The following is a 21,029-nucleotide window of genomic DNA, read 5'->3' as shown; positions in this document are numbered from 1 at the left end:
TGTCCTTAGGTTTGGGTCAGGGCAGGGGACAGCCTATAGCAGAATAAAGGACAAGAAACCGGCAGCACAGAATGCTCCCCTTGCGTACCTGCAAAAGTAGCTGTAGCCTGCAAACGGAGCACTCTGATTGGCTGGCCAGCTCCGAACTTTCCATCCCGAATACTGTTGCTAGTTAATTCCGCCTCTGCTTTAGTCCATTTTCAGTGTCCTCCAGCATTGTCCAGGCTGGTGATTCGGCATCAGAGAAAGCTCCACATCTTATTCTAGTTTACAATAATTCCTTTGCACTTTTCCCCAATGTTCCCATGTGTTCAGTGTCAAAGACAGATGTAATTTTGAGGGGCTTCTGCACTTGTGTGTTTCTTCTCTGAGTGTAGATGCTGGTGTTTGTGTGAATTATGTTTAGTAGGAATATGTGGCATTTGGGGTGCTCAACCCTTGTAATGAGATGCATCCAATTTTAGTTCCACTGTCCAGCGATAGATACCTTTCGAAGGTGAGGTGTCCCGTGTCATCCTGTTCGCGCTGGAGCCTTCTTCCTTAGCCATGTTACAAGCTGCAGTTTTTTATGATGACCCTTGCCCTGCTGTGCCCCTGGCTGACATTGTCCATGTTCCTATGCACCCTACCTTAGTCTCGGCTGATGCTCACTTTTTCTGTGGCTGACTTTTTTTTCTGTCTCCCTGACAGCTTACCGCTGAGGTTCTGGGTAAATGTAATCAAGAACCCCCAGTTTGTGTTTGACATCCATAAAGGCAGCATTACCGATGCCTGCCTCTCGGTGGTGGCCCAGACATTCATGGACTCCTGCTCGACGTCTGAACACCGCCTGGGCAAGGACTCCCCATCAAACAAACTGCTGTACGCCAAGGACATCCCCAGCTACAAGAGCTGGGTGGAAAGGTGAGCCGCGGAATGCCATTTTGAACTTGGGGAGTATAGACATTACACTCAGTGAAGCCATTCCACAGAGATCAGTGTAGGGGTGACATTGGCTCGAAAGAAAATAAAGTTACAATGTCAACGACTACTAGCTAGTAGTGTGCAACGCAAAATATCACCATTCCTTAGGCTCATAGATCAGTTTCCACAGCAGGTTAGAGGGGACCTATCTCAAGGAGCGTTGCTTGCAAGTGCACACCAAGACTGAATAACCTCAATTTGCAGCAAGTTAAAGTAACCATCCACTGCGATGTCCATGTACTTTATGTATACATGGACTACAGCTATCAACACTGCAGCATTCCTGTGGCCCTTTGTTTATAGCCTAATCCCAGGCAGAACCTGCATACATGGAAATATTCGGTGAGAGGACAGAATTTTGTTCCACTGATTGCAAACAGAAGCTCAGAACAATGTCACCTTCTAAATCCAGAGCTAAGCTGTCGAAGAAAAAAGGCTTAACAGCCATAGACATGCTTTGTCCTGCTTGAGCTCCTCATGAGGTGCGATGGTGCTAACATGATTTGAGAGTAACAAAGCTTGAGGGGGGGTGGTTTACCTCAAATTACCATATGTTTTTGTGAGTAAAAGAAAAACAGTAGCAAAAAATAGCTAGAGCAATGGAGACTAGAATGTCAGTAGTCCCCAGAATGATTTTGCAAAATTCACTGTTTCTAATCGTGCCTTGATTCTGGGTGAAGTCTCTTAATAAAAGACAGTAGATGCATGGTTTGCAGATAATTCTGAAGAGTGTTTCTTTCTACAGCATATTAAAGCAGAAGTGTTTATCTAACCTTTTAAGCATTAAGAATGTAAAAGTGTCAAATGTTGCCCCTTGTTAATATACCACTATCATTTTCCAGCCCAGAAAATGATCAGCGCTGAGCGTTCTGTCACATTTTATAGATGAGAAAGGATTAAACACATTTACTTATTAATGGAAAACGAACTACTACTAATGCAACCAGATCGGGGTCACTACCAGACAGAGCTATATATACGCTATAAAATGCTGTTTCTCAAGCCTCGTCCTTCCCTCCCCCACAGATATTACGCAGATATTGCTAAGCTGCCAGCAATCAGTGACCAAGACATGAATGCGTATCTTGCAGAGCAGTCGCGCATGCATGCTGTCGAGTTCAACATGCTCAGTGCACTCAACGAGATCTACTCATACATCAGTAAATACAGCCAAGAGGTAAGAATCACTTTGTCTTCCATGGGTTTATTGTGGAATATGGCTAACGATGGGACGACTAGATATGCTGGTCCCTCTCGTAATCCCCTTGACGGAGAAACCTGGATGTTTGATGGCCTGTTGGGCTGTAGATACACATGGTTTTCATACTCTTGCCATCTAGTGTTGGGTCTGAATGTGTGCAAGTTGTCTTTCTTCGAAGAAGTCTCTTGAGTCACAAGGTAAAGCGCCGCTTCCTCTAGGTGACAATGCACACGGACATCAACTCCGTTGTTACAATTGTTTTCTTCAAATGTTTTCTTCGGTGCTCCAGTTTGAGAATGTTTTTGGGCTCCGTTCGGTACATTTACATCTCTATTCTCATTGGTATTGTTCTCCATCTCGTTTTCTATCCAACCCGTCGATTCGACGTGCCTCGTTCGCGGCCTTTGGGCCTTGTCGTCTGGGTCTTCTTTTCTCATCTCATCGGTCTCCAACTACAATGAGCTGCTAATGGAACGGACTCCATTTCGATTTTGTTCTAGCTGCCATGCAAAGTATCCTCACACCAACCTCCACCAGGTTTGTAACCTGTGCCTGTCTCCCAACCACGATGAGGAAAACTGAGAGGCCTGTTGATCATTCTGATGGAAGAAAACATTGCGGAATCACAGAGAATGTCACGAAGAGATGCAGTGTAAGGACCTCAGGGAGACCCCAAACATCCTCGGACTCCATGACACCGAACAGGAGGAAGAACTGCATGATGCCTTGCCAGCAGAGGAGGAGGCACTTTCCATTCCGAACTCCGAGTCGGACTAGGAATTACAGTTCATTGTGCAGATCCAAGATCTTCCTTCGAGACCACATGCTGTGAGTACTGATGCCCCTGTCCAGCCCACTAAAAGACACTTGGGCCCTGATTTATACCTTTCTTGTGCCGCATTTGCGTCATTTTTTGACGCAAAAGTGGCACAAACTCACAAAACACAATTACATGTTGTAAGTTTTCACTGCTTTTGCATCAAAAAATTATGCAAATGTGGTGCAAAAAAAGTATAAATCAGGGCCTTCGTTTCAACTGAAATTACGGCTCCTGGGCCACCACTCCCTTTGGGCCAAGGTAGGCATCGACCATCTGCCAAGGATGCCCCACCCTCAGAGCCGGCACCGAAAGCCAAGTTGAAACACACCTCTGTTGTTCCGAGCTGACCAGCCTCGGTGCAGAGCCAAACATCTTCCTTATCGGCTCTGAGCACTTCCACCTCCACAACTTCGGCTCAGACCACCTTCATTATGACGACCTTGGCAGCAAAACATAGGTCACCTTTGGGTGTGAAACATATCATCTCAGCACCGGAAGCAATATCAGAGAGGATCAACTTGAAACAGAAGAAAATACATATTCAACCTTCTACGGGATGTATTCTGGCAAAAGCAGTGCATTTGGCGCCTAAGCCATCTAAGCACCACCTTACTTTTGAGGAGGCTATTGAACTACCCACACCTCCTAAAAAGAAGGAAATTGCTACTAGTCATCTACAGCCACCTGTGCCTGCTTCACTACCACCTATTCCACCATCTTCTTCAACACATCACACATTTAATGATATAGGTGATGTTACACCACAATGCTCCCCACAGTCTTACACAGGAGATCAAGGAGAGAGTGATATTATACATCAAACAGCCATAGATCCATGGTATATCTATGACATTGACCCCTGGGGATAACGACCTAGACCTCTACCCAGCTAAGCCTTCAGCCCCAGATGATGCAACATCATTCCAGGAACTAATAGCTAGGGCAACTGCATACCACCAGATCCCATTACACAAGGACCCAATACAGGAGGACTATCTATTTGAAATCCTAACTTCCACTGCCAGTATCTGCCCATGCTAATAGGGATGACCAGACATGCTGAGGAGATCTTTTAAGATCTAGTAATGGCACGTATTATTACTCCATGTGTAGATAAAAAATACAAGGTTGCACCCTCAGATACTCAGTATATTAAGGGCCAACTTCCTCTAGACTCATTGGTAGTATTTAATGCCCATAAGAGGGCCAAGTCACAAACATCATCAGATACCCCTCCTCCGGATAAAGAGTCCAGGTTAATCGATGCATCTGGTAAAACAGTAGCAGCTCTAGCAGCTTACCGTTGGCGCATAGCTAATACTCAAGGGCTATTGGCAAGATACGAGAGACCATTGGGATCAAATGGAGGAACTCCTACAACATTTCCCTGAAGAATGTGAGAAAAAAGGCCAGCAAGTTGTTCAGGAGGGTAAATTAAGCTCCAGCAATTCAATTAAATGTGCCCTTGAGGCAGCGGACATAGCGGCCAGGGGCATGAATACAAGAATTTTACTACACAGACATGCCTGGCTACACATATCTGGCTTTAAGCCAGAAGTGCAACAGACAATCTTAAATATACGATTTGACCAGCAACATCTGTTTGGGCCACAAGTGGACCAAACCCTAAAAAAATGAAAAAAGACAACAACGTTGCCAAATCTATGGTGACACTTCAAACTCCCAATACCCGTGGCTCCTTTCAGCGCCCCTCATACAAACATGCCCATAAACCAACTTCAACAGATTCCTCTACCTCCTCTTATAGGTAGCAGTATCAAACCTCCCCTTCAAGAGTATTTTACAGAGGCTCATATAGGGGAAATAATTCAAAAGGAAGAGGTAAAGGTGCCTCCACTCCTGCCACCCCCCCACTAACAAACAGTGGCTCACTTATTTTTCACCTCGTCCATTTAACACCTGTCATGGGACGTCTACAGCAATTTATCTCAGCGTAGGAAAACATAACAACAGATCACTAGGTGTTGCACATTATCCAACATGGTTACTGCCTGGAGCTCATCAAAACACCTCCAAAGATACCACCACGAAAACACAAACTTTCCATAGATCATCTACAGGAAGCACAGGCTCTCCTTCACAAAGGAGCTATAGAGCCCGTACCTCTTCAACAACAAGGGAGAGGAGTCTACTCCATGAGTGGGAAACTCTACACGTGAGTCCTCCTCCCATACTTCCACAGGTAGGCGTTTTCACTGATAGACCTGTTCACAACCACAGACAAAGCAAAATGCCCAGACTTTGGCTCCAGGCTCCCACACCCACTATCCAAGGACAATGGTCTATGGATGAACTGGTCAGGGATATTTGCCTATGCTTTTCCACCTCTCCCCCTTCTTCCGTTTGTGGTTTGGAAGCTCAGGCAAATGTCTCTCACACTCATTCTAATGGTTCCCACTTGGGCTCAACAACCATGGGTCACCACTCTACTTGGACTTCCTGTAGGGCTCGTGAGACGTTTCCCCTCAACCTGGATCTTCTCACTCAGAACAATGGAGAAATCAGGCACCCAAATTCAAAGGAAGTCAACCTTGCGATTTGGCTCCTGAAGTCATAGAGTTTGGTTACCTCAATCTTCCATCAGAATGTATGACCATCCTCAAAGAAGCCTGTAAACCCACTACTTGAGTGTGTTACACTGCTGAGTGGAAAATATTTGTTTTCTACTGTCATAGTACACATATTGATCCACATCATGCAACTGTTAAAGTCATTGTCTGCTATTTACTTCATTTCCAGACCTCGGCACTAGCATACACTTTAGTCCACTTGCATCTAGCTGCAGTTGCCACCTACTTGCAATACAGACAGCATTTATCACTTTTCAAAATGCCAGTTATCAAAGCATTTATTGAAGGATTTAAAAGAGTAATTCTATGCAGAATTCCCCCTGCACCTGCTTGGAATCTCAACTTGTACTTTCCAGACTTATGCGTTCACCATTTGAATCGTTACATAACTGCCCTCTCCAATTTCTATTTTGGAATGTTGCTTTTCTGGTGGCCGTCACATCACTCAGACATGTGAGTGAATTCCAGACATTACCCTTGGAAGAACATTTCTTTGAGGTACACAAAGACAGGATAGTCCTTAGAACTAACACCAAATTTCTTCCAAATGTAGTTTCCTCTTTCTTCCTAAACCAGTCAGTGGAATTACCAGTTTTCTTTCCACAACCTGATTCAGTTAGAGAAAGAGCCCTTTATTCATTGGATGTAAAAAGAGCTTTAATGCACTATATTGATAAAACTAAAGAGTTTTGTAAAACTAAACAACTCTTGATAGCTTTTTTGCCACCTCACACAGGGAAACCCATAGCTAAATCAAGCATTTCAAGATGGATAGTTAAATGCTTTCAAACATGTTACCCCAAAACTAAAGGAACTTTACCCATACTTCCAAGACCACACTTTACTTGTAAAATATAAGCATCTATGGCTTTCCTTGGCAATATACCAATAGTTGAAATCTGCTAAGCAGCTACATGGTCAACTCCCCACACCTTCACTAAACATTAGTGCGTGGATGTATTAGCACACCAACAAGCAAATGTAGGACAGGCAGTGCTACGTACCCTCTTTCAAACAACTGCAACACCCACAGGTTAGACACTGCTTTCTGGAGGACACTGGTTTACAGACTATGCAGAGCATGTGTATCTAAAGCCACCTATGTCATCGAACATCTGTTCATGGCATGTAGTGCTGTAGGTTCACATGTGCATGCCCATCCTCCCCGGACACCTGTGGCCTTTGCAGTATCTTTTTTACTCACATACTTTACTATTTCTCTTACACTCCATTCTCACCCGAGTGCGGGAAAACAAACTAACAATGGAGTTGTTGCCCAGGCACATTGTCACAGAGAGGAGGAGTCACTTTACCTCGTGACTCAAGAGACTTCTTCTAAAAAAAACAACTTGCACACATCCAGACCCAACACTGATTGGCAGAATTGTGCAGAGCATGTGAATCTACAGCACTACATACCACAAACAGATGCTTACAGGGCAAGTAACATAATCCCTCTCTGGTGCCTTGACAGCTCTCAAGTAAACAGCTGTATTTTTTGCTAACATCTTAATTTGTTAAACGATCTTCTTCATTTTTTCTGTCTGTCTGTGACAACTGTGATAGTACTAGGGACTGGCACGACCTGTACTAACTTCATCTGATTTGGAAAATGCACCCTTTCGTTGCTGAAGGAGTGCTGATTGATGAATTTGGGATGTAATGATCTGAGTTTGCCTAGCTTTCCAAAGATAGGCTGGTCATTGCCCTTCATCCTAACACCATTCAATCATCTTGTGATTTATTTGAGATTGTTACTGGGTGGGCGGCTATCCCGCTCCACAGCACAGAGGGATAGCAAATCTATATTGTCTCTCCGCTCTCAAACCCAGTGCAGAATGAAATGCGCTCATGAGTGGTGACCTCACAAATGCCCTCACTCCTAATAAGCAATTGCAATAATTTGGTACTTTTACAGCATTTTACCAAAATGGTTTACATGCATCTGAATTAATTTACTATTTCCCAATGAAAAGAGTATTTATCAAGCTCAAACATTTCAAACCGTGCATCTGGGTAATATGTACTTCACAGAAGACTTCAGCAGCAGTTGTTCGGCTATCCATGCTTTATTGTTGAAGAAATGAGTACAATTGAGTTAGGTAATAGTATCTTTGAACCCTAATGTTTTGGCACAACATAGAATTTTTTTTTTTTTTAACAGTAGGTAGGCAGCAGGTAGAATGCTCATTCCCTGCTTAGGCCCTCTCTCCTAGTCTACACAGATACAAGTTTTAAACATAGAAGGAGAGTAAAATATCCTTTTATGCATACTTGCTTAAAATAAAAGGCCATGAAAAGTTTGTTGGAGATAGGATAGTTGCAGATAGACAGTGACAACTCCAATCTTCATGGGAACATTGTCTTTGTGTAGCATTAAGAAGAAAATGTTGACAGTCTTTTTAAAAAGGGTGATGATAAAACGTTCTCCTACACCATTTGATTACTTCCTCATAATGGGTTTTTTACACAAACTACAAACGTTATCTGTCGGGTCATGTGATGCTGTGAGACCAATCAAAATTCTTCTTAATCAGAGGCACTGCCTAGATGTGGCAGAAAAAAATGCAGCTTCACGGTTCTGGGCTACATCGTCCCTCTATCAGCCTATCTCACTATTCCCTTTCAAGAATGAGTATACTAATTAAAGAACCGAGCACTGGAAAAAAGGGGTAGGTGTGTAATCCTAACAGATCTTTAGAACTCCGAAATGAATCAAGATTTTAAAAAGAGCAAAACCTGTTCACAGAGGCATGATACACGGAGTCACTTACCCTCAGTTTTATTACTACTGGGTGACGCATGTAGGGCCAAGCAGGCCTCATACCCGAACACATCCACCTCATTCACAAGTCATCCCCCAACCCCACTCCCTGCCAGTTAGCAAAGAAATACGCCAAAGACTGCACGTTTCTATCGCTATCGCCTTCCTCCATTTGTTCCGCCCCCTTAATTTTGAATGTAAGTAGAACATATTTTTGCAATTACTACGGAAAGAAGTGAGTGATTTGCGTGCATTAATCACATGTAGCAGCTCGTGATACAATGCAGCCTGAGCTTTCAAAAACTCGTAACTTGCAAGGTAAATGAGACATGAAGAATTGTGCTTGCGACGAGGTGTCCAAAAGGAACCACAAAGAATGCCTTTTCTCACCTGTATGGTGCTTGCAGTGCCAACAGCATCAGTCGTCGCGACTGGTGGGTATCGCGCCTGCTAAAGGGATCTGTGTGTGAAACCAACATGTCAGGATTCCAGTCAATCAAATCAGTGCAATAAAGTCGGTTAATAACAAGACCCTTTGTCAAATAATACCTGCAGTAAATAGGCATTGACGTTAGTTTTATTGTACGTTTGACAGTTAATTAGATTTATTGCTTTTGGTTGTGATAATATACCAGCACGTTCAATGTGTACAGCCGAGTTCTCTTTTGACACATTCGTAATTACGTTTATATGATTTCATGAATGTATGGGTGAATCAGTTAATTAATTAAAGATATTAAACTGCTCATTCAGATCTGTGAAGTGGCAGAATGCAATACCTACAGGTCAAAAGGCAAGGAACTGCAAAAACCACGACTAAAGCCCTACCAGTCTAAAAAAAAAAAAAGATGAATTGGACAGATTCCAGTTCTGTTCAACACAAATGAAAATTCACAATTGGAAACATTTATGCAAACCGTTTCGCAGAAATGAGACTTCCTTCTATTTGGTCCCTGGTTGACCCCAGATGGGTCACCCCCCAAAAAAAAAAACTGGCACAAGAACAATGCGAGCTGGTGCTTTGGCTGTGGTATGTGTGCTCTGTAAGAAGTCAAAGAAATACGGTCAAAGCCTAGTAAAGTAATATTTTTAAGCATTCATATCGGGCATCTCAGAAGCCCTAAAAGTCCTTACTAAAAACTTTAAACCAAATTTCTTCTCAATGCCACTCTATAATTTGCTTACTTCCAAAAACCCTTTAAATGGTTTCTACAGTTTTCTGAAAATTGGCGATCATAGGCTGGAGGGTACCACCTTGTATCAGGCCATATTTACAGAGGACCCGCTAAATGCAGGCATCACTGCAATTGATTCACTTTTCGGGCAGACCAAGCATATCTATTCCGCTGACAGTTTTTCCTAGTGGGTTCCCCTGCTTCAGGCTGACATAATAAAGATATGCCCTAAAGAGGTTGTGATCGCAACAAAACAGTTTCTCTGACATAAGTAACATTCTTAATGTCGAACTAATGCAGAGATTTTTATGATCAGCTTAAAAATTGTTGTGGTCCAGCCAGAATATTCAGCTCCTTGTTTCTTGTTACATGAACTTCACTATTCTTTAAATAGTTTTTCATTGCAAAGTGGTTTGGCAAATCTGGTGTGGGCACCTTTGCAAGGTTTCAAATAAATGCCCCATTAAGTTAAGTGGTCACGAGGTAAAACACCCATCACAAGTCCTTCCTTTCGAGAAAATGTTATTCCTGTTATTTAGTGGAAATATTTTCCTTATATTTTTCCAGTTGAATAGTTTTAAAGGAATTCCTAGAGTTTAAAACCAGAGATGTCTATCTTACTGCCAGCAGCACAAGACTTTCAGGTTACTGCTGACTAGGAAAAAGATCCATTGAGTACTATTGTGTATAAATATATCCTATAATAATATCCTAAAAATATGGCATGGATCTTGTCCTCACGTATCTACGTGGGACACTTAAAATGTCAAAAGGGGATAGGACAGCACAGACTTCTGTCTGAGAAATAGGATACTTGGAGCACCCGCAAGTCTGTAGCACACCAGATTCATTATAGCATCGTGGACCTGAGGCTAAGATGCGCATTTTAAAAAACAATTTGTTTGCAAACTAAAATAGTGGTGTTTTCTACACAAGCCTTTTGAACGGTAGAGAATCTCAGCCCTGGATGTAGCCTCAGAGTTTCACATGCTGTGCTGAAGACAGACTCCTTCCTTCAGGGATATAATAAATGGGGAACAAAGTGAGTTTCCTAAGTAGCAGTTTTCCTGTTTTGCTATCTGTAAGGAAATGCCTCCTTGGCATGGTTACCCCCTGACTTTTTGCCTTTGCTGATGCTATGTTTTGAATTGAAAGTGTGCTGAGGCCTGCTAACCAGGCCCCAGCACCAGTGTTCTTTCCCTAACCTGTACTTTTGATTCCACAATTGGCACACCCTGGCATCCAGATAAGTCCCTTGTAAGTGGTACCCCTGGTACCAAGGGCCCTGATGCCAAGGAAGGTCTCTAAGGGCTGCAGCATGTCTTATGCCACCCTGGAGACCCCTCACTCAGCACAGACACACTGCTTGCCAGCTTGTGTGTGCTGGTGAGAACAAAACGAGTAAGTCGACATGGCACTCCCCTCAGGGTGCCATGCCAGCCTCTCACTGCCTATGCAGGTATAGATAAGTCACCCCTCTAGTAGGCCTTACAGCCCTAAGGCAGGGTGCACTATACCATAGGTGAGGGCACCAGTGCATGAGCACTGTGCCCCTACAGTGTCTAAGCAATACCTTAGACATTGTAAGTGCAGGGTAGCCATAAGAGTATATGGTCTGGGAGTCTGTTTTACACGAACTCCACAGCACCATAATGGCTACACTGAAAACTGGGAAGTTTGGTATCAAACTTCTCAGCACAATAAATGCACACTGATGCCAGTGTACATTTTATTGTAAACTACACCCCAGAGGGCACCTTAGAGGTGCCCCCTGAAACCTTAACCGACTATCTGTGTAGGCTGACTGGTTCCAGCAGCCTGCCACACTAGAGACATGTTGCTGGCCCCATGGGCAGAGTGCCTTTGTCACTCTGAGGCCAGTAACAAAGCCTGCACTGGGTGGAGATGCTAACACCTCCCCCAGGCAGGAGCTGTAACACCTGGCGGTGAGCCTCAAAGGCTCACCCCTTTGTCACAGCACCGCAGGACACTCCAGCTAGTGGAGTTGGCCGCCCCCTTCGGCCACGGCCCCCACTTTTGGCGGCAAGGCCGGAGGAAACAAAGAAAACAACAAGGAGGAGTCACTGGCCAGTCAGGACAGCCCCTAAGGTGTCCTGAGCTGAGGTGACTCTAACTTTTAGAAATCCTCCATCTTGCAGATGGAGGATTCCCCCAATAGGATTAGGGATGTGACCCCCTCCCCTTGGGAGGAGGCACAAAGAGGGTGTACTCACCCTCAGGGCTAGTAGCCATTGGCTACTAACCCCCCAGACCTAAACACGCCCTTAAATTTAGTATTTAAGGGCTCCCCTGAACCTAAGAATTTAGATTCCTGAAACTACAAGAAGAAGAGGACTGCTGAGCTGAAAAACCCCTGCAGAGGAAGAACAGAAGACACCAACTGCTTTGGCTCCAGACTTACCGGCCTGTCTCCTGCCTTCCAAAGAAACCTGCTCCAGCGACGCTTTCCAAGGGACCGGCGACCTCTGAATCCTCTGAGGACTGCCCTGCTTCGAGAAAGACAAGAAACTCCTGAGGACAGCGGCCCTGCTCCAAAAGAACTGCAACTTTGTTTCAAGTAGCAGATTTAAAGACCCCTGCAACTCCCCGCAAGAAGCGTGAGACTTGCAACACTGCACCCGGCGACCCCGACTCGACTGGTGGAGAACCAACACCTCAGGGAGGACCCTCCGGCGACTCCAAGACTGTGAGTAACCAAAGTTGTCCCCCATGGCCCCCACAGCGACGCCTGCAGAGGGAATCCCGAGGCTCCCCCTGACCGCGACTGCCTGAACTCCATTTCCCGACGGCTGGAAAAGACCCTGCACCCGCAGCCCCCAGCACCTAAAGAAACGGAACTCCTGTGCAGGAGTGACCCCCAGGAGGCCCTCTCCCTTGTCCAGGTGGTGGCTACCCCGAGGAGCCCCCCCCTTGCCTGCCTGCAACGCTGAAGAGATCCCTTGATCTCTCATTGAAAACCATTACAAACCCGACGCGTGTTTGCACACTGCACCCGGCTGCCCCCGAGCTGCTGAGGGTGTACTTTTTGTGCTGACCTGTGTCCCCCCCGGTGCCCTACAAAACCCCCCTGGTCTGCCCTCCGAAGACGCGGGTACTTACCTGCTGGCAGACCGGAACCGGGGCACCCCCTTCTCTCCATTGCAGCCTATGCGTTTTGGGCACCTCTTTGACCTCTGCACCTGACCGGCCCCGAGCTGCTGGTGTGGTAACTTTGGGGTTGCTCTGAACCCCCAACGGTGGGCTACCTTGGACCCAAACCTGAGACTTGTAAGTGATTTACTTACCTGACAAAACTAACAAAAACTTACCTCCCCCAGGAACTGTGAAAATTGCACTGTGTCCACTTTTAAAACAGCTTATTGTGTTTTATGTAAAAAGTATACATGCTAATGTAATGATTTAAAGTTCCTGAAGTACTTACCTGCAATACCTTTCAAATGAGATATTAAATGTAGAATTTGAACCTGTGGTTCTTAAAATAAACTAAGAAAATATATTTTTCTATAACAAAACCTATTGGCTGGATTTGTCTCTGAGTGTGTGTTCCTCATTTATTGCATGTGTGTATGTACAACAAATGCTTAACACTACTCCTTTGATAAGCCTACTGCTCGACCACACTACCACAAAATAGAGCATTAGTATTATCTCTTTTTGCCACTATCTTACCTCTAAGGGGAACCCTTGGACTCTGTGCATACTATTCCTTACTTTGAAATAGTGCATACAGAGCCAACTTCCTACACTATCAATCAGGAAAAAAAATGTATTGGAAAGAGCCAGAGGTTTTGAACTATATTGCGTGTAAAGAGCCGCAGTCAACAGATATCTCCCATCTTACATTTGTATGAAAAATAAAATAGAAGCGATGAAGCCGAGAACAAATGTATAGCATTACAGTGCTCTTTATTCCTCTCTCGCTGCCCTCCACTTTCCTTTGTGCCCTGTTCCTCTCTGACCACCACCTGACCACAAGTCCTTCTTCTTTCTTGCAGCTGATTGGAGCTCTGCAGCAGGACGAGCAGGCGTGCCGGCAGCGGTTGGCCTTCAAAGTCGAGCAGTTGATTGTTGCCATGGCTGTTGAAAGCTGAGACGGAGCCATCAACCAACACAGGAACATTGCCATCATCAGGGCTATGGAAAGAGAAAACAGACAAGGGAAACGAAAGAGGGCCCAGCTGAAAAAGGAAGGGAACAAATCTTCATGCTGTTGTGTTGTCCGACGATCTGTGCCTCATGACCTGGATCTTGATCTGTTTGCTGGTGTCAGTATTTTTGTTCATCAATCACATTGACAGAACAGTGGAGCATTGTAAAATGGGAAACTAGGACTTCCCTGGAATCCTCTGACAAGGTTCACAGAAATATGCTTGCTGCTCTGCATGATACCTCTTTGGTGTGTATTGGGAAAAAAACTTCTTCGGAGAGACATTAGTTTTGTTTCCATTTGAAAAGCACTGCAAATCCTAATTTAGAGGATTGCTTGCTGGTTTCCGTTGTTCTTATTATCTGTTGTTGGGGCGTAGGCTTCTTCCACATTCCGACTGACTGTGAAATGGCATCGGTTTTGGAAGAACATGGAGGTCACTGTGCATGTTGAGCAATGGTAGATCATGCACTTGGGATTCTAAATTAGAGTTCAGTCACTGAAGTTTGCACAGAAACTTTTTTTGCGGTGTCCATTTGGAATCAATGCTGCAATTTTTCAATTTCGTTCTCGAACTAAAAGACTCTCAGAGTTTGGGAAAGAAGTTTACTGTTTTTTTTTTAATTCAAGACGGCACCAGTGAATGATGACAACACCAGAGGAACTGCCTTTTTTCACAGAGCAGGAAGTGAGAGCGGTGGCTGATTTAATTAGCAACAGAGTCTGTGGAAGTCCAAGAGTGTGGCCACTTTTATCCCTAATGGAGATTGTACTTGGAAAAAATATACTGAAGGTCTTTTGGATTTAGTGTACCACTTATTTTTATTCCAAGTGTCAAGGCAGTAAAGGCATTGATTTATGTCTCACAGATTCTCTTCCTTGCACTCTACTGCATTCTTTTTACATATAGGCCATGGATACAATGTTTCCGTGGCTTCAGGTTGAGAAGAGCTCTTCCCTAATCATCAAGAGGCCCGCAAATGGTGAATCAGATGCCCATACTGGTATGAAAGGCCCTGAAAGAGACCACTGACCTGCTGCAAATTTATACATATATACATAGATATATTTATATTCTGAACCCACCCGCGCTCCCTTCACCGATACTGAAGAACACAGAATGGAGAAGAGAAGGTGGCATAAGGTGGAAAGGACAGATACTGATAAATTACCTTCCCTTCTTATCCAGATTCTTTTGGCATCACGACTTTAACAAAAGTACCATTTACTAAGTGACAAGGATTGGACAAGGTCACAACTTCTCAGCAACACATACTGGTTCGGCCATTTTGTTTTTCTGTTCTGTGTTTCGTGTCGGCTAAAGGGAAACTGGTGCATTGTGGGTAATACAGGTGCAATGAGACCTTTCCGAGAGGTCTGGACTTTACCAGCTTAGCTTAATCAGCTGGGCTAGATTTTCATTTTTTATAATGGTTTCTTTTTTGTGTGTTTTTGTTTTATTGCGTGTAAATTATTGTTCGTCACAGTTACAATGTGATTTCTTGCAGTAAGTTTTTACAGCAAGTGATACTTGAAAGATTTGACATAGTGGACTCCTATTTATGTACTTTTTCTGCTTTCAAAGGTTGATCCGTTTGCTACCCACAATTCAGCGAGGTCTCATTGAGTGCCAACAACTGTTTTTTATCCTGTCGCAGAGGAGAACTGATCCTATGGAAAAACTCCCAGTGCCATCTTTTCTGTATTGTTTTTAATGCTTGATGTTTCTTTCTGATTTAATACTTACGCATGACCAAAGGGCACGATGTTTTGGTAAGGTAGGGAGAAATTCTGTCAAAGTCTTAATTTGAGTATGCAGTCAAACCCTGAGTTAAAAAGTCAAATCTAGCTATGCCGAGGGCTTGTAAACAGACTTATAAAGCAGATCACAATGGGGATGTGCATTTGAAAACAGGAAGCTGATAGAAATTTCACTTTTCTAAAGGCAACCGTGGCACCACCAAAGGTCCTTGGGTTGAACCAGATCATACACCTATGCTGGAGGATAAAATCACAGCCAAAAATGTATGTTTGATTGCCAGTTTTATTTTCTAATGTTCAAGAAAGGTAAAAGAACCAAGAAGTTGTTGATCACCCAACCCACGAAGTAAAACTCATAACAGTCATGGAAGCAAATAAAAATAACCAATAAGGAAGAAATGAGGATCAGAAGGGTTTTGAAAATTCCTGAAAAGTGGCCAAAATCTGGTACCCTGTACACATTAATTTGGGTAACCATTACATATGTCCCTCTCTTGTAAGTGCAAGCTAGACAATTTTTCTGTAGTGTTAGTCTCTCAAAGACCAAAGCTCCACCTACGTAAGACTTGCCATTCGCAGAAAAGGATGAATACACCTCTTTTTAGATGATACACTAAAACAGAACTTTGTCTTTTCACAGAAATACCTATCATAATTTCGGAGGCAGGTGGTAAGACATGCCCACAACATTATATATTCCTAAACCTACTCCTATATCTATTTTATATATTCATAAATCCATCACTCCAACTCCTTTTCTATATTTATATTACCCTTCCCCAATACATATTTTTTATATATATTTATCACAGGAGGGTTGTCAGTGCAAAAGCATTGGTTCATGTATTTTTCCAAGCAATGTTCTTTGATGACGCAGAAAGTAAATGTGTATATAGATAGAGGGAGTACGCCCAATATTTCTGTGTCATCAAAGGTTAAAGAGGAACGCAAGCACGCCGTCTGTTGTACACAAGAAAACAACTAGAGATCTCGCTGCACTCGCATGATACCTCTGCACGAATCAGGATAGAAGACCTTCCAAAAGGGAGGCCTGTAGTTTACTGCATATTCCACGTGTATGCTAAATGGAACACATAGCTTCATAAAGCCACCTGAGAATGTGCTGAGCCACAACCCGTAGAAAGAGTAGTGTTTCTAAAATGAACATGGGTTTCATGGTTTAGAGTTTTTACAACAGCTTGTAGGAAAGAGTGGCAAAGATCTCTAAAATTGGGTTCTTGTTCTGGCTTGCCCGCTTGGCCAACCAATGTCATCCTTGAAAAATAGTTTTGTCCTTTTGTGGCTCCCCACCAGAAGTGTAAAGAAGTGTAGAAGGACCCAAAGGGCACTTGAAAACCAATGAGAAGGCTGACTCTTTAATTATTGAGAGGCACTGGTCATGCTGTCTCCGCTGGCTCCCTAATCCTTCAAAGCATGGCCTATACTGGCTCTTTCCTGCATGGAAAGCATTGTCTGTGCTCACTTTCCAACTCTTAGAAAGCAAAGCCTCTACTGACATACCCCTGCTCGTTCATCCTTGGAAGGCATATCTTACACAGGGCCCCTCTTATTCCAAGGCAATGGCAGTGCTGCCACTCTAACCTTTTGAGCGCAATGCCTGAACTGGCTGTCTACTGCAGGGAGCGCAGTGCTCTGTCGGCTCGCTTATCATTGAAAGATGTGGCTTACGTAAGCTCATTTACCCTTAGAGCCCATGTCAGATCAGCATCCACACACTTCCATCTGAACTCTGAAAGTCCCAGCTACATGAAACAAAGAACGGCGTTCTTGCCCCATTAACTGTGAGTGCCAAAAAACAGAAGTTATCATGATTATTATGGTGTCTCTGCATCACGTTGGTGCTTATGGCATAGTTCCTTTAGAAAAACACAATAGTCAGCAAATTTAGACCAGATGGCAGCATGCATATTGAGAACGCTAGTCACCCGGCTCCACGGGCAACACCTGCTTGTCAACACCCGCCTTGATTCATCCCATACAGACAAAACAGTTATATTTTAAAAAAAAGACTAGGGACCTGATTTAGAGTTTAGTGGAGGGGGTTATTCCGTCCGCCGTATTATGATCCCATAGTAGCCTATAGAGATTGTAATATGGCGGATGGAAAATCCATCACATTTGTGAATGAGTACCCCGTCGTCAAAACTCTAAATCAGGCCCTAAGTCTGCAGAATTTCAGCTTCACCATTATAAGTTCTCAAAGATGAAAAGTATCCTTTTGGGTGTCAATCTGAAACTATGTGGGATTGTGATAGGTGGGTCTTATTTATTACCTGGAGAAGACTTATTGGGTGTCCTCCCGACATTCAAAAGTCTCACTGACAATCCAGTTTGGTTTGAGCTAGTGAAATAGATGGAAGTGTAATTGAACATTGATGCACCTTTTTTTAACTGCTTGTAGAACTAGTAGCCTTAAGGTGTCAAAATAAATGTCTAATGTGTTTAACATAGCACTTAATATTAAGGGTTGCCGACTCCTAAGCACTATAAATTATGGCAGATATAGGAACTGACCGAAAAGGAGATAAAGTGGTATGCCCAAGATCACACATTTGCATGAAATGGGGAAGCTGGATTACAGTTCAGGTTCCATATTTGATAAATTAACCAAGAGATCGTATTTTCAACTTGTTACAACTACACACTAAAAGCATTTTAGTGGCCATCTGAAATGACCCATGCCCAGTCCCTGGCCCAGAATCTTAACCTCAGTTCTAGTTAATGACCCATTGCCTTTACAAATATGTTCTCTATTAGCAGAGACATTTGCAGTGTTCCCAAGCATGCTCCAGTTTTTTTTAAAACTGTAGTTCTGTTTTCATTGTATGTTTTATTGTGTGATGTCCTATCTTTCGTTCTCTAGGATATGCACAACTACATTTGGCTTATCAAGATCCAGGTGTTCCACCCAAAATATATAACTGTTTCCCAACTCCAAACTGCTATTATTACTCAAATGCTATTGCAGTCTCCTAAAAAAAGTATGGTATTTCCTTAGATATGTTGTAGATTTGTCACACCTGACCATTGTGAAATCCTATCGACACTGCAAACCATCGCATATTGGCACAAATCACAAGGGAATTGTTTTGCTTACTTTGCGAAATGAGTTTGGCGATTTCAGCACAGTCTCTAAATGGTGAGCTAAGCCATTTAATCTGTGCTTTAGCACACACTAGTTGCAAATCCACTGCATTAGCCCAACTGGCCGAGTTGTTGAATATGGTAACAAGTAGAAACTGCATGCGCCTCTCCACTATAAAATATTGCAAAGTATCATTGTAGAGGTTAACTTCCAAGTCCTCACTAATATGGACAAAAATAGGCAAATAAATCACTGTGAACTTAAAATATTTCTTACCCTCTTCAGTGTTCCTGGAAACTCAAAGAGCATTTTTTTGATGGTTTGCCAGGACTTATTTGCTGATAATTACATTTTGGTACAATTTTTTGAAATACACTGGTTCCAGTGTACATCATCTAACAAAATAGCACTGTCATCCCCGTATCCACCAGGACCCACTTAACTCTACTCCAAGTTGGGAAGAGTTGAAGACTCACTTCTTTAAAGAACACTACATCACAATGCACTAACGGTCCACAACTCCGCTTATCTATTACTTGCCATCTTTAAGCTTGCCATTGATCATGTACAGCGCTCCACATCTTTTGGCTAGTTTTGCGCTATAGAAATACCATATACATACATAATTTATCATCTTTGAGGCAGGTTGTTCCTTAGACGCTAACTAACACACCTCATCTATGCAGGATTTCTCTGTGTATCCACCAAGGTGTTATACTGACCTCTTGCGGACCTTGGATAGGGGGATGTTGTATTGGCCCCCAGAAAAAAATTATCAATCTAAAAACAGGTTATATGATGCTCAACTCTTAGGCAAGATCCAGTTCACTACATGTCTTTACTTTTTCCACAGAGCTTCCCTGCCCTACTATGTTGTGTCTCATAGTGCGTCCTCATTCATGTTCTTCTCACATCCATACTCGCTTTTATAAGTCTTCCCTGCTCCTAGTACTGCAGCAGTCACGTCTACATTGATCTCGTCCAGTAGACATTATGTCCAGGCTCTGGAGCAACAGCCTTATAAAACTCCTACAGTCTGAAATTCAGAAGAAACTGAAGACCATCTCAATAAAGAGCAGCACCTGCCCACGCGTTAGCAACCTGTGTGTACTTGCCTCTTAACAATCATGAATTGTATCCTTCCTCCTTCAGTGCTTTTCTGCGAGTGCTATCTCAGTATCACTACATACAGACACAAAGGCCTATGCGACCTGACGTTCTTCTAGATATATCTGTTCAGATAAAAGTGCTTCACAAAAGGACACGAACACAAGTTTTAAGGGTACGTGTTGAGAGACGTTAGCAAAACTTCACAGCAACTTGACTCATAAAAGACATTAGATAATGAGTAAACACCTAGAAAATACTTGAATTTTAGCTTCCGTTGAGTATCTGTGATTTTTACAACAATCTATTTCGGGGTTTCCCAATAAAATGCTGCTTTTGGATTACAGTGTTTTAAAATGGATCGAAAATGTCATCTTTGAACCTGCTCAGTTCAGTTTTCGCCCCTGCAGCACCATAAGGTGTTTGCACTTCAGTCTTTTGCACAGGAACAGTATATGTGTGAGCGGGATGTATCTCCAGCGTTTCGCAATGTGTATGCCGTTTCCACGAGCACTGTTGAATCCCTTCATTATTGTTTCACTTTGTGCCAAAACCAGCAAAACAACTGCGTGTAGTTTTCTACAAAACAAATGTTCAGGGCTGAGTAATACCAAGTTGCCCTATTGCCTCAGGTACTATTTATCATATCAGTGCAGTACCCAACACCCCCTGTATTTGAACGTGTTGCCCCAAACCCCCAAATGGTCAGAAAAAAGCATGGCAAGTCTATTATTTTTTCTACAGCTGTATCAGTGAAGTAAGCAAATGCAAATATTGCTATTTGTCCCTGTCATAACCTCAAACCATGCTCTATTTTCTTAGTCTTTTGTCCCAACTCTTTAGACACTGGAGACATGTGCCATAGGTTCGTTTTAGTTTGTTTTAATTACATTTTGTTTTCCTTAAAGGATGGTCGTCTGGTTTTGTTGTTGTTTTTACAGGTATTGTGGAAAAATGTAAAAAAAGTTTTAAGTATTTAAAAACGTTTCAAGACAAAAAGCCTTTTTTGTTTGGTTATTATTTTAATATATTATTGTGTACTTATTGTAAATATGACACACTCCTATTTTGCAAGCCAAGGACTCACTTTGTACTGTTGTTATATATAAATAAACTTTACTGGATAAAAACAATTGTGAAAGTGTTCCTCCCTGTCTTTGGATACATTGAAGTAAAACAGCTTTACAACCAGTATTTTATAAAGCGTTGGCACAATAATGCCACACGGCACCTCTGTGGTTGGATACATTATGGTGGCCCAGAATGCCAATGATTTTCATGTTGCATGTTGAATGTTTGCTGGAACAAATGTCATTTTCTTTTCTGGAACAGCGGAAGCCTCATGCAGCACTGAGCAGGTGTCTCATATGATA

At 43.0% G+C, this 21,029-nt stretch overlaps 1 protein-coding gene across 1 annotated transcript in view; it reads left to right on the top strand.

The window, feature by feature from the left end:
* Positions 1-20,781, top strand: part of PLXNA2 (plexin A2) — a 473,762-nt gene extending 452,981 nt beyond the window's left edge. Inside the window, exons 30-32 of the mRNA XM_069238625.1 lie at positions 691-903; positions 1,990-2,140; positions 13,531-20,781. Coding sequence (XP_069094726.1) covers positions 691-903; positions 1,990-2,140; positions 13,531-13,626 — 460 coding nt within the window. The 3' untranslated portion in view covers positions 13,627-20,781. The remainder of the gene's footprint in view (positions 1-690; positions 904-1,989; positions 2,141-13,530) is intronic.
* The last annotated feature ends 248 nt before the right edge of the window (positions 20,782-21,029 follow it).

This window comes from Pleurodeles waltl, chromosome 6, assembly GCF_031143425.1.
Source record: "Pleurodeles waltl isolate 20211129_DDA chromosome 6, aPleWal1.hap1.20221129, whole genome shotgun sequence".
In the NCBI taxonomy this organism is placed as follows: domain Eukaryota; kingdom Metazoa; phylum Chordata; class Amphibia; order Caudata; family Salamandridae; genus Pleurodeles; species Pleurodeles waltl.
The sequence above is the reverse complement of the archived record's forward strand: the minus strand, read 5'-3'. Positions and strand labels throughout refer to the sequence as shown.